The 13,378-nt window shown below is 48.0% G+C and overlaps 1 protein-coding gene across 3 annotated transcripts in view; it reads left to right on the top strand.

Moving 5' to 3' along the window:
• The window catches only part of GNA14 (G protein subunit alpha 14), a 160,903-nt gene extending 147,755 nt beyond the window's left edge, over positions 1 to 13,148 (top strand). The window contains exons 3-7 of one of the 3 annotated variants that reach the window (XR_006785918.1): positions 3,849 to 4,003; positions 6,433 to 6,561; positions 8,298 to 8,427; positions 10,893 to 11,074; positions 12,067 to 12,201. Coding sequence is in view for 2 of the 3 variants with exons in the window: in XM_045840980.1 (XP_045696936.1) it covers positions 3,849 to 4,003; positions 6,433 to 6,561; positions 8,298 to 8,427; positions 10,921 to 11,074; positions 12,067 to 12,257 (759 nt within the window). In the remaining variant the exon portion in view is untranslated. Of the gene's footprint in view, positions 1 to 3,848; positions 4,004 to 6,432; positions 6,562 to 8,297; positions 8,428 to 10,892; positions 11,075 to 12,066 lie in introns of all 3 variants that reach the window. The other 2 variants (XM_045840980.1, XM_045840981.1) reach the window with 2 other exon arrangements.
• The last annotated feature ends 230 nt before the right edge of the window (positions 13,149 to 13,378 follow it).

Here is a 13,378-nt window from a genome sequence, read left to right as displayed (position 1 = left end):
GCTGTCTTTGATAGAAGAGTTAATCTAAATTTTCCCAGTTTCCTTAACCAGAAGGTCCTCATTTATTTTCTCTAGAAAAAAATTCTTTCTCTCACATAGTTGTCCTTATGATGTTTGGGATGGTTTAAAAGCTGATGGTTATGGAGCACTGAGATTTTACTTCCTAATTTCGTTCAGGAGGACATGTCGTGCAATTCTGGATCTTGATGTAGATGTTCAAACAAGTAGGGGCGACTGTACAGAAGTCAGAGAACTTTCTGACTGGTGCAGAGAACTTTCATTTTTAGTCATGTATTTTGTTTTAATCTCACTTGTTTTCACAAAGTTCGTGAGGTCATAGGTACTACATGTGACAGCAGACACTTAAAATATCATTAGGCTTTTCTCATCGAGAACATGTTGATGAATACAGGTTTTAAGGATAATGCTTGAATATCTGATGCAGGAACAAGAACTCTGGCTTCCTGGCGAGAGGAGACTCTCCCTTTGTCATTGAGAAAGTCAGTCTGGGACAGAAAGCGCAAGCCCTGTGGCTGCAGTTTGTGCTGGCGGCGGCGTATGGGGCTTTCCCAGGGAGGGTCTGGGGGAGAGTGGGGCTGCCTGCTGGGCCCTGGATTCCAGCCAGAGAGGCCCGCTGGGCTCCACAGAGTCTGTCACCCAGGCAGCCGAGGGTCCATGTGTGAAACCAGCAAGGCGCCACTTTGTGAGCAACTCCTCTTACTGTCACCCTGGGAAATTCCAAGCGAAACACATGTAGGACATCTGTTTTCCGTGTTCCTCCTCCAGAGCAGTGGGAATGCTGGTTTTGTTTGAGAAGGGAGGAGGGGAAAAGCCAGATAGGAGCCCAGTGTTTGAGAAAGTGGTCCTGTTTCTGTTGCATCTGCTCCATTGGCTCCTTTGTGATTTTCCTCTCTTTTCAATGAAACAATGTGTTAGGCAATTCCCATTCAATGTGCTCCTCTAGTCTAGGGCTCCCCTGAACTACAGACCCATTGTGATCACCTGCATGTGTCCTGAACATCTTCGATGTCGGCTACCTCAGAGTCAGCATGTCCCAAAACAATCCTACATCGTGACTGTGAGAGGAGGTAGAGATATCTGTAACATCCCTGATGGTTCTCCAGTGCTCCCTCTTCTCGGGGAAGCAGAGGACGCCCAAGTCACCAGAGCATTTCCTCCTCTGAGACTTTCAGTCCTCCAGCTCCCGGTGCCCCTGCCGTGACCCGCAGAGGCTTCCATCCTGCCCTAGCGTCCTTGTGCTATTATTTCCTTTGTGGTTTTCTGTCCGGTAGATACATATTTTATGAGCACCACAAATGTTTATTGGGCATTTGCATCGATAGAGAGCAACTAGTATTTGCCCGACACTGCTGCCCTGGGTTCTGGGATGTAAGGACCAATAAGACACTGATGGACCGCCCTTGTGGCGTTTCCTGACTTGTGAAGAGACAGAGAGGAAAGCAGACATTTTAAATTTAGATGGTGGGGCTAAGCACAGATACTTTAAATTCAGAGGGTGAGGAGAGACCATGTGATCCTTTGGGGAGGAGGTAGGGTGGAGAGAGGAGCGGGGAGTGGGAGACAGTCCTTCTCTTTGATACAAACACTGTCCGGCTTCTCCATTTACCATCCCCTCTGGCTGAGAACGGGGCAGAGGACCAAACGTGCTAGTGGGCAGGGTCAGAAGCTGTGGTTTAGGGGCTATCGATGTGTCCTGTTCTGCAAACAAGAAATACTGGGATGGCCAAAAAGTGATACGGTTTTTCTCCATGAAATAAAAGACATATTTTTCATTTTCATGAATGACTTTATTGATTTGGATATTTTGAGCATATTGGCTGTCTCTTGCAAGGTATATCATTAATTGAGAATAATTAATGTTCAATTTGATCCATGGAGCATCGTCCAGTGAGAAATCTCCAGCACGAAACTTCGCAAGCCACCTTTGACATGTTTGATCAGTCACAGCACCTTCCCCACACCCTGCACAAATCTTTTTTTGTGTTCAGTTGTGTTTTTACATTCCTTGAAATAATAAAGCACAATATGTTGAAAATGTTGCATATTTTCTTCCATCTTCAATGTTAAAATGGCTGCACAAAAGTTCACCAATTTTGGTTTTGATATGACAGCTGTCACAATGCAATCTAACCATTGTTTTCCAATGAAGTTAAAGACAAGTGCTAATAGAGTCATCTTACAGGAAAAAACAAATGAACTTTTTGGCCAGCCCAGTATTTATTAGGCATCTGCTACAATAATAAGGCTACTTCTATTTACATTTGGGTGATTCTTTATAAATCAGGTTCCCCTGAAAATCACCGGCTCCTTTGACAAATAAGGAAGCTGAGGCATGTAACTTGTTGGGGTCTTTAAAAGTCCCAACTGCACTACTTAGAACCTAGGGTCCTGCAAGCCACCCAGAGCACTGCCTACTGACCCACCCTTTGGTGACCTTGTTTGATAAACTGCCCACCTGAGGATCCCATAAGCTTGCGGAAGCGTTTAAATCTGCTCCAGTGATGGGTGCGGTGCAAAGGCATGTTGATTTCATCACAGCCCTCGGTCATGCTTGAGATGCTTGAGCCGGGTGAATCTAGATCTCCCTGTTCTCTGGCTTCCTGCTGGATTACTAATGAGAATGAGCAATACAAGATAAGAGCAACTTTTCTGGGGGTACCACGTATACCCGTGGAGATCACAGCTGCCAAATGGATGCTTTGCTGACTCACAGCTGCCAGGAGCAGCCAGCTCCGCATGATGTAATTGCTGTGAGATTCTGCAAGATGGGAGAGTGAAGAAGGGGCCGGGCTCCTGCCTCTCTCGGCAGAATTCTCTTGTCTGCCGAACTTGCAGCCAAGGATGGGATGCCGAGTCCCGGGGACTAACACCTGGATGTGTTGTGGATGCAGGCCAACCTTATCATGTTCATTTGCTAAGGTTTGGAAGGATTTGTGGTCTTGTGCTAGCCTTCCAACAATTCAAAGAGATGATGTATGTAGAACCCCTGGCACATAGTAAGTGGGCAGTAAATGGTAACTGCTGTAATAATGGTAATTGCAATAATCATGACCTTAATTACTAAAATAATAGGGCAATAGCATTAGAGCAATAATTATTTAATGATGATAGCAATAATATGCATACTAACAGTATAGCAATCAGTGGCACGGGGATGGGGGCTGCTGGGGTGGGGGCTTCTCCCAGTAGGAGTTTTACCAGTGATGTGATAATAAAAAGCAGACTCTGAGAACTCTGTGTTCTCTGCTCAGTTTTGCTGTAAACCTAAAACTGCTCTAAAAAATAAGGTCAGTAAAAAAAATTTGTAAGAGGAAAAAGAGAGTAGACTGGCAATTAGCTGGTGTCACTATTGGTTTTCAATTCTCTAAAGACAGTGCACGCCCTTGTTGCTTCCACCCACACCTCCTACCCCGCCTGCGGCAGCACGCCACTGACAGGAGCAACGGCTATTTTTAAATTGCCCCACTGGCTATGCAGATATTCAAGTAACTAGCATGTTAAGGATGCTCAGCTGGCCCGGGGTTTCTCTGTTCATGACTGGGTGTTGAGTGCTGGTGAAGCTGGCCTCCGAGTATTGCTGGGACCAAAAGTTACGCATGTTGGGCTCTGTGGTTCTCTCTGCCATGCGCTTTGGCCACGTCAGCCCCACTCAGTGCGGCTGCAGCTGAGTGGTGTGGCTGTGAGAAGACCCTCCGGAGGGCACCCACCATACCCTGGCACCTACGATCTTCCCTAATCCACGAACCAGGGCAGGTCTTGTCCCCAAGTCCTGAATGGGTTCGCTTCCTTTCCTTTGTTTAATAAAAGGTTCTCTTCCCTCTGAGTAGGAAAATGCCCGGCTGATCAGAGAAGTGGAAGTAGACAGGGTCTCCACACTCTCCAGGGAGCAGGCGCAGGCCATCAAGCAGCTCTGGCTGGACCCGGGAATCCAGGAGTGTTACGACAGGAGGAGGGAATACCAGCTGTCAGACTCAGCCAAATAGTAAGTACAGAGCCCAGGGGGCTTTCAGGCCAGCATGCTCTGTGTACCTCAGGGAAGCTTCTCCTGGGGAAAGGCAGCTGTGTCTAGCTCGGGGGCAGCACTACCTCCCTCCTGCTTGTCTGTATCCCCCTCTTGCTTCACGGTGAGCCTCTTCCCACCTACTAAAACCTTCAGGCCCTCTGTGGATCCTAGATTCTCTCCTTGCCCTCACCCGCCTTTCCTCACCGTGTCCTGAGCTTTTGTCCTTTTCAATGAGGCTAAATCCAACCTGAGGTTCCCTTGGTGGAACTGATCTTGTTTGGGTTGCTGAAATGATCTGATTTAAATAAGGACTGCCTCTGCCTCTGGCTTCTACTTCCCTCCTCTCCATATCCCTTTGCCTTCTGGCTTCCTGATCAATGGCCTCCAGGTCCAATTACCCTAAAATCTAAAATCGGTTTAGACCTCACTGCTATAGGCCGTCACTGGCTGGTCTTGTGCTGCCCTCTAGTGGGCACCATAGGCTCTGCGCAGGGAGGAAGCTCAGTCCTAGAGTCCTTTGTTTATTGACTTGCAAAGGCCTACACATTCCACCACCCGCCCCCCAAATCCATAAAGCTCTGGTTTTAAATGTTATCCTTAGGGTAAAAAAAATAAATATATGGTTCTGCATGTAAACTATTCCAGTGAAATCACAGAATTTCATTTTCTTAAGAATTTCCTATGGTGCTGCCTCAGTTAGCCAGACCACTGGGCAAACAGTTTAATCAAGGTCCTTCTTAAAGAAATGATTCCTGCTTCTGCAGCTCAGCTCCTAACCCCTTGGCCCACATCACCTTCCACCTTCTGAGGGCCCCGAAATCCTTTCCTGAGACGTGCCCTTCCCTTCAGGAGCTGTCATTGCCCTCTGAGCTGGTGTGGGGGGTGATACACTCCCACCCTCTGGACAAGGCAGTGAGTGGGAAGGGAACCTGGAATCTTACCTTCGGCACTGGTCCCAGGCTGAGAGTCTACTCTATTAACCAGGCTGGGGCACTGACTGAGTTTAGGAACGTTTAGGTACAAAGCAGGAAAAGGGAAGAAGAGAAGCCCCACCCACGAAGGTGTTGGATGGGCACAGAAAAGAGCCGGAAGGGAGGTTAGTGTCCCAAAAGGAGGGCAGACTGCCTGAGACAGCTGGGGAGCCAGGGACAGCCCCCCATCGGCCAAGGCATCCCTGGCTCTTTCTTGAGAGCCTAGTGTCATTGCTTCTGTGGAGGGGAGGGGCTGAGGCTCTTGATGCAGATCCCTTTGGAAGAGACCCACGGGAGCTGCTATAAAGTTCAGTGGAGCCCTGAGCACTGTGGCAAGTGGGAGAGGACCCTTGGAAGTGACTAGGTTGGTGGACAGAGCTGCAGCAGCAGAGATAAACCCAGACAGCTGCCCCGCCTTTGGAACTGGTGAGACCTGAGACACTTGTGTGTTTCCTTGGTCCAGGCCAGCGGTTGTCATCCGCTCTGCCAGTCATGTCTGCATATTTGGACAGGCATTCATTGCACAAAAATCATTATGTGTGCCTGCTGAGGGCCGAGGTGCTGCAGGCACTGAGGTGAGGGGGGCAGGTACAACCAGTGCTCTCTAACGCTGAGGAACATGCAATCTGGTGGAACAAGAGAGGTGTAAAGATCACACATATGGAAGTCAGTGCTGATTAGCAGGGTCACGTATGGGGCCCAGAGTGGTCTCAGAGGGCAGCACAAGACCAGCTAATGATGGCCTATAGCAGTGAGGTCTAAACTGGGCTTGGAATCTCCAGCTCTGTCACTGGCCACGGCCTGAGTTATTTTACTCAAAATGTCTTTTTTAAAGGCTTATCTTTTTTAAAGTACCTTCTTGTTTTACCACAGAGAAAAGATATATTTTAAGCTCCCGGCTTTCTTTAATATATGGCAAAAAATCATCCAAGACAATTTTGGTTTATTTTAGATGTTTAATTTCTCTGTGTAACAGGAAAACTTTTTCTTGTTATTATTTGGAAAGAACTTCCTGTCGGCCTGTTTCATGCCTTCATATTTTCTTAGAAACTCTAATTCATTGAGCAAAGCGTTTGGGAGCAGCATCTGTATTCTATAACCTTGGACGAGGGCGAGTGTGGGAGGGGGAAGGGCCTTGGAAGGCGGAGGGCAGATTCCAGCATCCCCTTCCTTCCTGCCCTGCTGTCTCTCTCACGCCCAGATAACAATCAGCTTAGATCCAGGAGGAAGTGATGGCATAGTCTGCAGATTTCCCAGAAGGCTCATGAAAGCTTCTGATCTACACTCTCTCTAAAACAGCTGTAGGAGAGCCGGCTCTCGGAGTCATGGATGGAACCCATGAATCTGAGTGGGGTTGCTCCGAGTCGGGGTGACTTCCCTGGGGTGGGAAGCTCCTCCTTTCCCTAAAACGAATCAGTGCGTTCTCTCATGTCACAGTTACTTGAGTGACATTGACCGGATCGCCGTGCCGTCGTTTGTGCCCACGCAGCAAGACGTGCTTCGTGTCCGAGTGCCCACAACCGGCATCATCGAGTATCCCTTTGACCTGGAAAACATCATCTTCCGGTAAGAATGCCTCCCTGACATGGTCCATTAAGAATTTGTCTGTGCAGGCTTAGAAGTCCCCAAAAGTCTTCTTACATACCTTGTTCCTAAAAGGGGCTCTATCCTTCAGAACAATCTGCCCTTTCCACTGCAGGGTATTCAGAATTCTGGTAGGTCTCAAGTCCTAGTACAGAGAGGAGCCCACCTTCCTATTCCCTCTGGGGATGAAGTGTCCCCACTTCGTGGGGATGATGTTGGGGACGATTCTTACGTGTAACTCCCCTGCCCCCAACACACACACACACACACACACACACACACACACACACAGATGGATACTTCTGTAACCCGCACACCAAATATACTGAGGTTGCTTTCATAAACTTGAAAATATTTCTCTTCCCTTCTCCAAGATTTATCCTCAAAAAAACCCCCACAAAACAACAACTAAGAATCAATACAGAAATGTGTATTAAAAATTGTTTCATACAAACTATTTTCCAGCTATGTAAGAATTTTCACATATAAATATATTAACTTTGAGGATGATTTAAGTAGGTCTTCATTGCATTTAATTATAGCAAAAGATGAATAATAATATGGCACATATGCACAGCACTGACAATTCCAAAGCACTTTTGTACCCATTAGTCCCCTTGTTTCCCCTGACAGTTATTACACATGAGTGGAGACAACACGAGTCCAGCCCTGCCACCCCAGGTCCTGTCTGCAAACCCCAGATACCCCAGGGCTCCTGGAGCAGCAGGGAGCCCTGGGGTCAAGTCCCTGGAGGTTCTGTGTCTTTGTGAGCACTCCCCCGTGCTGTGTGCGCATGAGCTAATCTCAGCCTTTTCGGCATCAACGCCGCTTCAACTTCCAAAGCCAGTATCTGGTCCACAGATGTATTCTCTTTGGCTGACTTGGTGTTTTAAAAAACTTTTGAGCCAACATTTACAATTTGGGCTGTTTTACTTAAAACATGTGGTATCTAGTTTCTCTTGAAAAGCTGGCGGATCTGGTCATAGTGAGCCTGGATTTTCATCCCCAGCGGCTGGCCTCAGCCGTGTGGCCCCTCCAGAGGGGCCCTCGCACTCCCCCTGTGCCAGCTGCCCCCCTCTGCGGAGGCCCGCGTGACTCGCTTCCATCAACTGCTGGACCCCACAGCCTTCAAGTGTGGGACTGACCCTTTGGCTACGAGTCCCTGCAATCTTTCCTGCAGACACTTGGGATTTCCTTTGTCAGAGGGCACTTTTTACACACGACACACCTTTGGAGGGAAGAAGGGGCAATGTGCACCTGCAAAGGACTGGTGGATAAATCGGAGGAGCCATGGCGGCAGGAAAGGGCCAAGGCCTGGGGAAAGCCGAGCAGACCTGGCAGACGGCCTGCCTTTCTGCCCCTCCATGGCTGGTGCCACGGCAATCCAGCGGGCAGAGCCAACGCCCGAGTGGGCGCTTGTGCTTTCTGCCCGGACGATGGCGGCTTCCTACAGAGTGTCCCCAAGCAGGCTCTACCTGAGTGACCTCTGATTTCAGTAACTTCACTTACATTGTCCTCCTTTGCCAGGAATCTCCCAGTGGCTCCTCGCTGCCTTAAGCAGTGGTGGTCAAACGTTTCCATCTTAGGACCCCTTTCCACTCTTAAAGAATCCTGAGGAACCTAAAAGGCACTGACTCCATGGTATCATGATTTGTGCCCCTTTTCTCCAAAGAGTCAGGTGTTCTACCCTTTGAGAGATCTGTATTTCTGCTGAACAGGATGGTGGATGTTGGCGGCCAGCGATCTGAGAGACGGAAGTGGATTCACTGCTTTGAGAGCGTCACCTCCATTATTTTTTTGGTTGCTCTGAGCGAGTATGACCAGGTCCTGGCTGAGTCTGACAATGAGGTATGCTGGGTGAGGAGTTTGGTTAGCTGTGTAACACAGAGATCTCTTTTTGTAGTTTGCAAAAAGCCAGCTGGCTGTGCCATTAGACTCCATTACTGAGGGTAAGCTGTCTTGCTCCTCAAAGTGGGGGCTGTGGGTGAGAAGCACAGACAATCCCTGGATGCTCGTTAGAAATGTGGACCCTCTAAGTCAACCCAGACAGAATAAATCAGAATCTGCCTTTTAACCAGATCCCAGGTAACTCATGCACACACGCAAGTTTGAGGATCGATGGCCTGGAAACCCGGTTCTCACAGCCGGGTGCACACTGGAATTCCATGGGTGCCTGATGGAAAAGCCTGGGGCCTGGATTCAGCCTGAGATGCTGATGTAACTGGCAGCGTGTGCGGCCTGAGCGTGGGATCCACTCTAACGTGCTGCCAGGCTGGGGCCACTCCAAAGCACTGGCTCTCGGCCTGTGCTGCGTGCTGAAATCCCTTGTGGAGTTCTGAAAAAAGAAATACCATCTTTTGGACCCCACAGTGGAGATTCATATTGCTGGGTCTGAGGTCGGGGGCATCTTTTCCAAGTCCCCTAGGGCTGCGAATGTACTGCCAGAGTTGAACAATGCTATTTCTAATAAACTTGACCCAAGAACAGACTTCCCACCCTCCCCGGCCCTCCTGCGCCAGGCCCCCGGCTGAGCTGGCAGGGGGAGTGGCGCCAGACGCTTGCAGCTGTTCAGGGACCTCCTGGACGGCGTCTGCCCTCCACTTCCCCTGAAGGGACTAGCGCAGGGCAGCTGGGACTGATCCACCCCGCCGGGCTTCAGGGCCCTCTGCAGGGTCCACAGCGCTGGCTGGGGCAGGCTCCATTAGCTGGACCTGCCCGGAAAGTGACACTGACCATCACAGTCACTTCTTTGTGAGCATGGGGGAGTTTTCTGTGGGACGGCATTATCCTCCCATCGTCTTTTCCCCTACCCTTCACAAGTCCTCTTGACTTTGAAGAAACATGTCTCTTGCTTCTAGGGCATACAAGTAAATCAATAAGGAAGTCTGTCCAGGATTAGGTAATAACTAGGAACAAATCATATCTTGTATTTCTTGAGAGCAGACTTTTCTCTGAGGAGCACAGCTACATTAGCTAATTAGTGGACGGTTAACCCACTTACTGGTGTCATTGTGTGCAGAAGAATAGGATCTTGGCTGCCACCCAGCTCTGCGGGTGGAGAAATTTTTTAAAAAGGAAAGTCCTCAAGTTATTAATATGAAAAATTAGCTCCAAATTTGACTCATGAAACTCAAATGATTACTCAGATGTGCAAGGGACAAGTACTTCAGCCTGATGTGCTAAAAAGTTAAAGTTTCTCCTCTCCGAAAAAAAACAACCACAAAGTATCTGGAGAAAAATTAAGTGGTGGTTGCCGCTCTAGACTCTCCCCTTCTGGCTGCAGACAGGGGCTGCAGCCCCGCAGTGTGCTGCATAGAAACTGCTTTTTTCATGTTGTATTTCCTCAGAGGTTATTATTGATAAGATCATAATAACTTTTAAAGAAGCTTTAAAAGCCAAGAGGGCTTACTGCTCTGGTAATAAATTCCAGATCTTAATCCCCAAAAATATATTGAGGAGGAGAATGAGCCCATGTGTCTGGGAGTTGCAGGGGAGTGGAGATTTATTATACGTCCCTCTGGGCTTTGATGTTTTTCAGAACTCCCGAAAGGGAAATTCTTGTTTCTCTCCTCTTAGAAACACTTGAGAGAGAGCAGAATGCTATCTAGAACCATTATTGTCACCAGATAAGATTTGTATGTGCCCCATCTGCTCTCCATAAATTAGGAACAATTAGTATTTTCTTGCCAATGTCTAATGCTCAGAAATGTTACTGTCCTTCTGCATTAATTTCTACTGATATACGGGCTTGGGAAAGTATTTAAGTTTTGTGACCAGCGGTGTGCCCATCCATAAGCTAGGGGCCCTGCTCCCCAGGCAGAGCGTACCAGTGTCACCAGTGTGTGCAGTGGGGCACAGGGTCCGGGCTCGGTAGCGCTGGCTCCCTTCTCTCCAGTGTCCGGCATTTCTAAGGGTGTTGGCCTTGCTGGGAGAGCACCCCTTCCTCTTGTTGTCCCCTGACACCCCATCAAATGGGTGTCTTGGGTCTGAAATTGTGAACTTCCCTCATTTGATAATCCCAGTAACTGGCACACTAAATTTTTGTCAAATATGGGTAAGGACCCTCTTTTTCCATGTTACACAAAAGCCTTCCTTATGCCCTTGCACATCAGTTTGGGGCCAGACTGAGGTGCTACGGGAGAGCAGAGCCAGAGGGGCTGACCGGTGAGGTGGGGGCAGTGGCGTGCCAAGGGCCCACGAGTTCACCGGCTTCAGCAAGGACAGTGACCCGAGACCAAGGCTGGGTGAGAGGTCAGACGGATAGAACCAGGGATTCTAACTGGTTGTTTCTAACCTACTGCCTTTCTTTCTAGTTAACCAAAGTGCCTTATTTCTCACTAGAACCGCATGGAAGAGAGCAAAGCGTTATTTAAAACCATTATCACCTACCCCTGGTTTCTGAACTCATCTGTGATTTTGTTCTTAAACAAGAAGGATCTTTTGGAAGAGAAAATCATGTACTCTCATCTAATTAGCTATTTTCCAGAATACACAGGTGGGTGTCCATCTTGTCGACCCTGCTGACCTCAGTCCAGGGTTCTTAATGTGACTCACGGGGCCTCCCCATCTGCCCCCAACTGACGTTCTCCCCATTCCTTTGAACGAACCACCAGCTGCATCATTGTGTGCGTTCAGCTCCTCACATGCCTCTCCCAGCACCTGGAATACACTTTGCATGCTCCCTTTGTTTACTCCTCCGACCCTCACCTTGGCCCTCACCCCACCCCCTCCCCAGGAGGTAGGTGCACCTGCTGCCCCCTCGGTAGCCCGGGCTCACCATGCTCTCCCTTCAGTTGGCTCCTGAAGGCAGAGACTGGGCCCGACTTGCCTCTGCTTTCCTAGTGTCTCACAGAGCGCCAGGCACTTCTCATGTGCAGGCTAAAGTATGGCGGCCCTTGTACCAGGCCCAGGGCAGGCACTGAGTTTCTTTATACACATGACCAACCACTCCGGGAGAGTTTATGACCTATGGCTAATTATTTCTAGTACTGGAGGTCTCAAATATTACCAAGTTTGACATCAATATTTAGAGTAGCAGTGTTTTAGCACTTTGCATTTTACTTCTATTGACTGCGTTGGCCATGTAGTATAGGAGCCCACAAGCTTCACAATCAGACTTGGGTGGCTAATACTGCTAGCTCCTGTGTTCATCTTTTTCCTTCTCCTAGCCCAGTTCTGTCTGCCTGAGTGAGAATTACCTCTCTTCAGAAGTGGTCCAGGTCAGAAAGTTAAATGGGTCACTATTTTCAACCAGTTGCCTTCAAGTACAATTTTTAGATACCAGCTGGCACTTTAAAATACTCTTTTAAAGGCTCATAATGAGGGATAATAAAACATAATGCCCCAGGTAAACTATTTTCTAGAAGTAAGATAGCTTAAAGAAGGATCCCAAACAAGAACAAGAGGACAGTGGAACTGGTTTTGGGGAGGACCTGGTGTTGAGCTGGTATCTTTCTTCTTTATTCCTCTCACTGCCCTCGTGACCAGGCCCAAAGCAGGACGTTAAAGCTGCCAAAGACTTTATCCTGAAGCTTTACCAAGACCAGAATCCAGACAAGGAGAAAGTCATCTACTCCCACTTCACGTGTGCTACGGACACGGAGAACATCCGCTTTGTGTTCGCTGCTGTGAAGGACACGATTCTGCAGCTAAACCTGAAGGAGTTCAACCTCGTTTAAGAGCTGCGGCCCACTCCTCGCCAAGACGGGAAGGCAGGGCTGGCAGGCCCCGCGTGTTTGATCTCTGAGTGCTTCTGGCATTATCAGCTGCCCAGCCCACCGGGCAGCGCCAAGTCCGTCTGCAGGCCACAGGGACAGAGATGGGTGAGGGAGCTTGTAAGATACTGGAGGTTAACAAAGCTTTGAAAAGGTCTTTATTCCAAAGTTGTTTTTATATTTCTTTTCTTGACTTTTGGCTGTAAGGTTTTGTGTGCTTTTTAAATTTGAGGTTTTATAGAGTTTTCAAAAGTCACTGTGATTTGCTGTTTCTTTTAAAATTAAGTGTGTTTAACAGCCATTAGAAAATCATGTAACAATGGGGCCTATTAGTTTTAGATATCATGGCTTGAGGCCTCTAGGATTAGATGGGGTGACTTTTTTAAAAAAGTTGTTTTAAGCTTTTTATTAAATCTTATAATTTTGAGGCATTTTAAATTGTTTTTCTGTTTTTATGCTGAAAAGTATGATGCCTTTAACATGCCACCAAAGATTTTTAAAAGTGGTTCTTTTTGTGTGTTAGCTTTCTAAGCCAAACTAATGACTCTGTCAGTCCGCTTAATTTGGTCTTGCCACAGTTTGATCACCAGGAAGCCAAAGCTGACGTAAGGCAAACGGGCTCCAGAGAGCACGTGCGGTGTTATACTGTTGGACAACGTGTGTGTGTGTGTGTGTGTGTGTGTTCCAGTGTACGTGACCAGGTCTTACACACTTAGGAAATGGCTGAAAGCCACAGCTGTGTAAGAAACATGATGTAGCCCTGCCGAAGTTCTGCTGGCCACCACAATGTGTCCTTTAAAAACCACGTGTGCTGTGCCTTTTTGAGGAGGCTGCAAATATACCATTCTGCCATTAGCACTGTACGATGTGTTTCTTTAAGCTCATGGTTGATTTATGGTTCTGCTCCTAAAACGAAAATGCTGTAACTTTAACAGCTAACTACTCAGCAACTTCCTAAATGTCCTTATAGGAAAGGAAAAATAATTTTACCCTTCCCTTTTCGGCCCTTGGCTGAGACCTGTTCCTGGACTCAAAGAGATTAACAGGAGGAAGACAAAAGGTTAAGAACGTGGCAGGTCCCCTGT

The sequence above is a fragment of the Phyllostomus hastatus genome, unplaced genomic scaffold (genome assembly GCF_019186645.2).
Source record: "Phyllostomus hastatus isolate PE091 unplaced genomic scaffold, TTU_PhHast_1.1 phas_contig_34, whole genome shotgun sequence".
NCBI classification, from domain to species: domain Eukaryota; kingdom Metazoa; phylum Chordata; class Mammalia; order Chiroptera; family Phyllostomidae; genus Phyllostomus; species Phyllostomus hastatus.
Note: the sequence above shows the minus strand (reverse complement) of the source record. Positions and strands in the feature narration are given on the sequence as shown.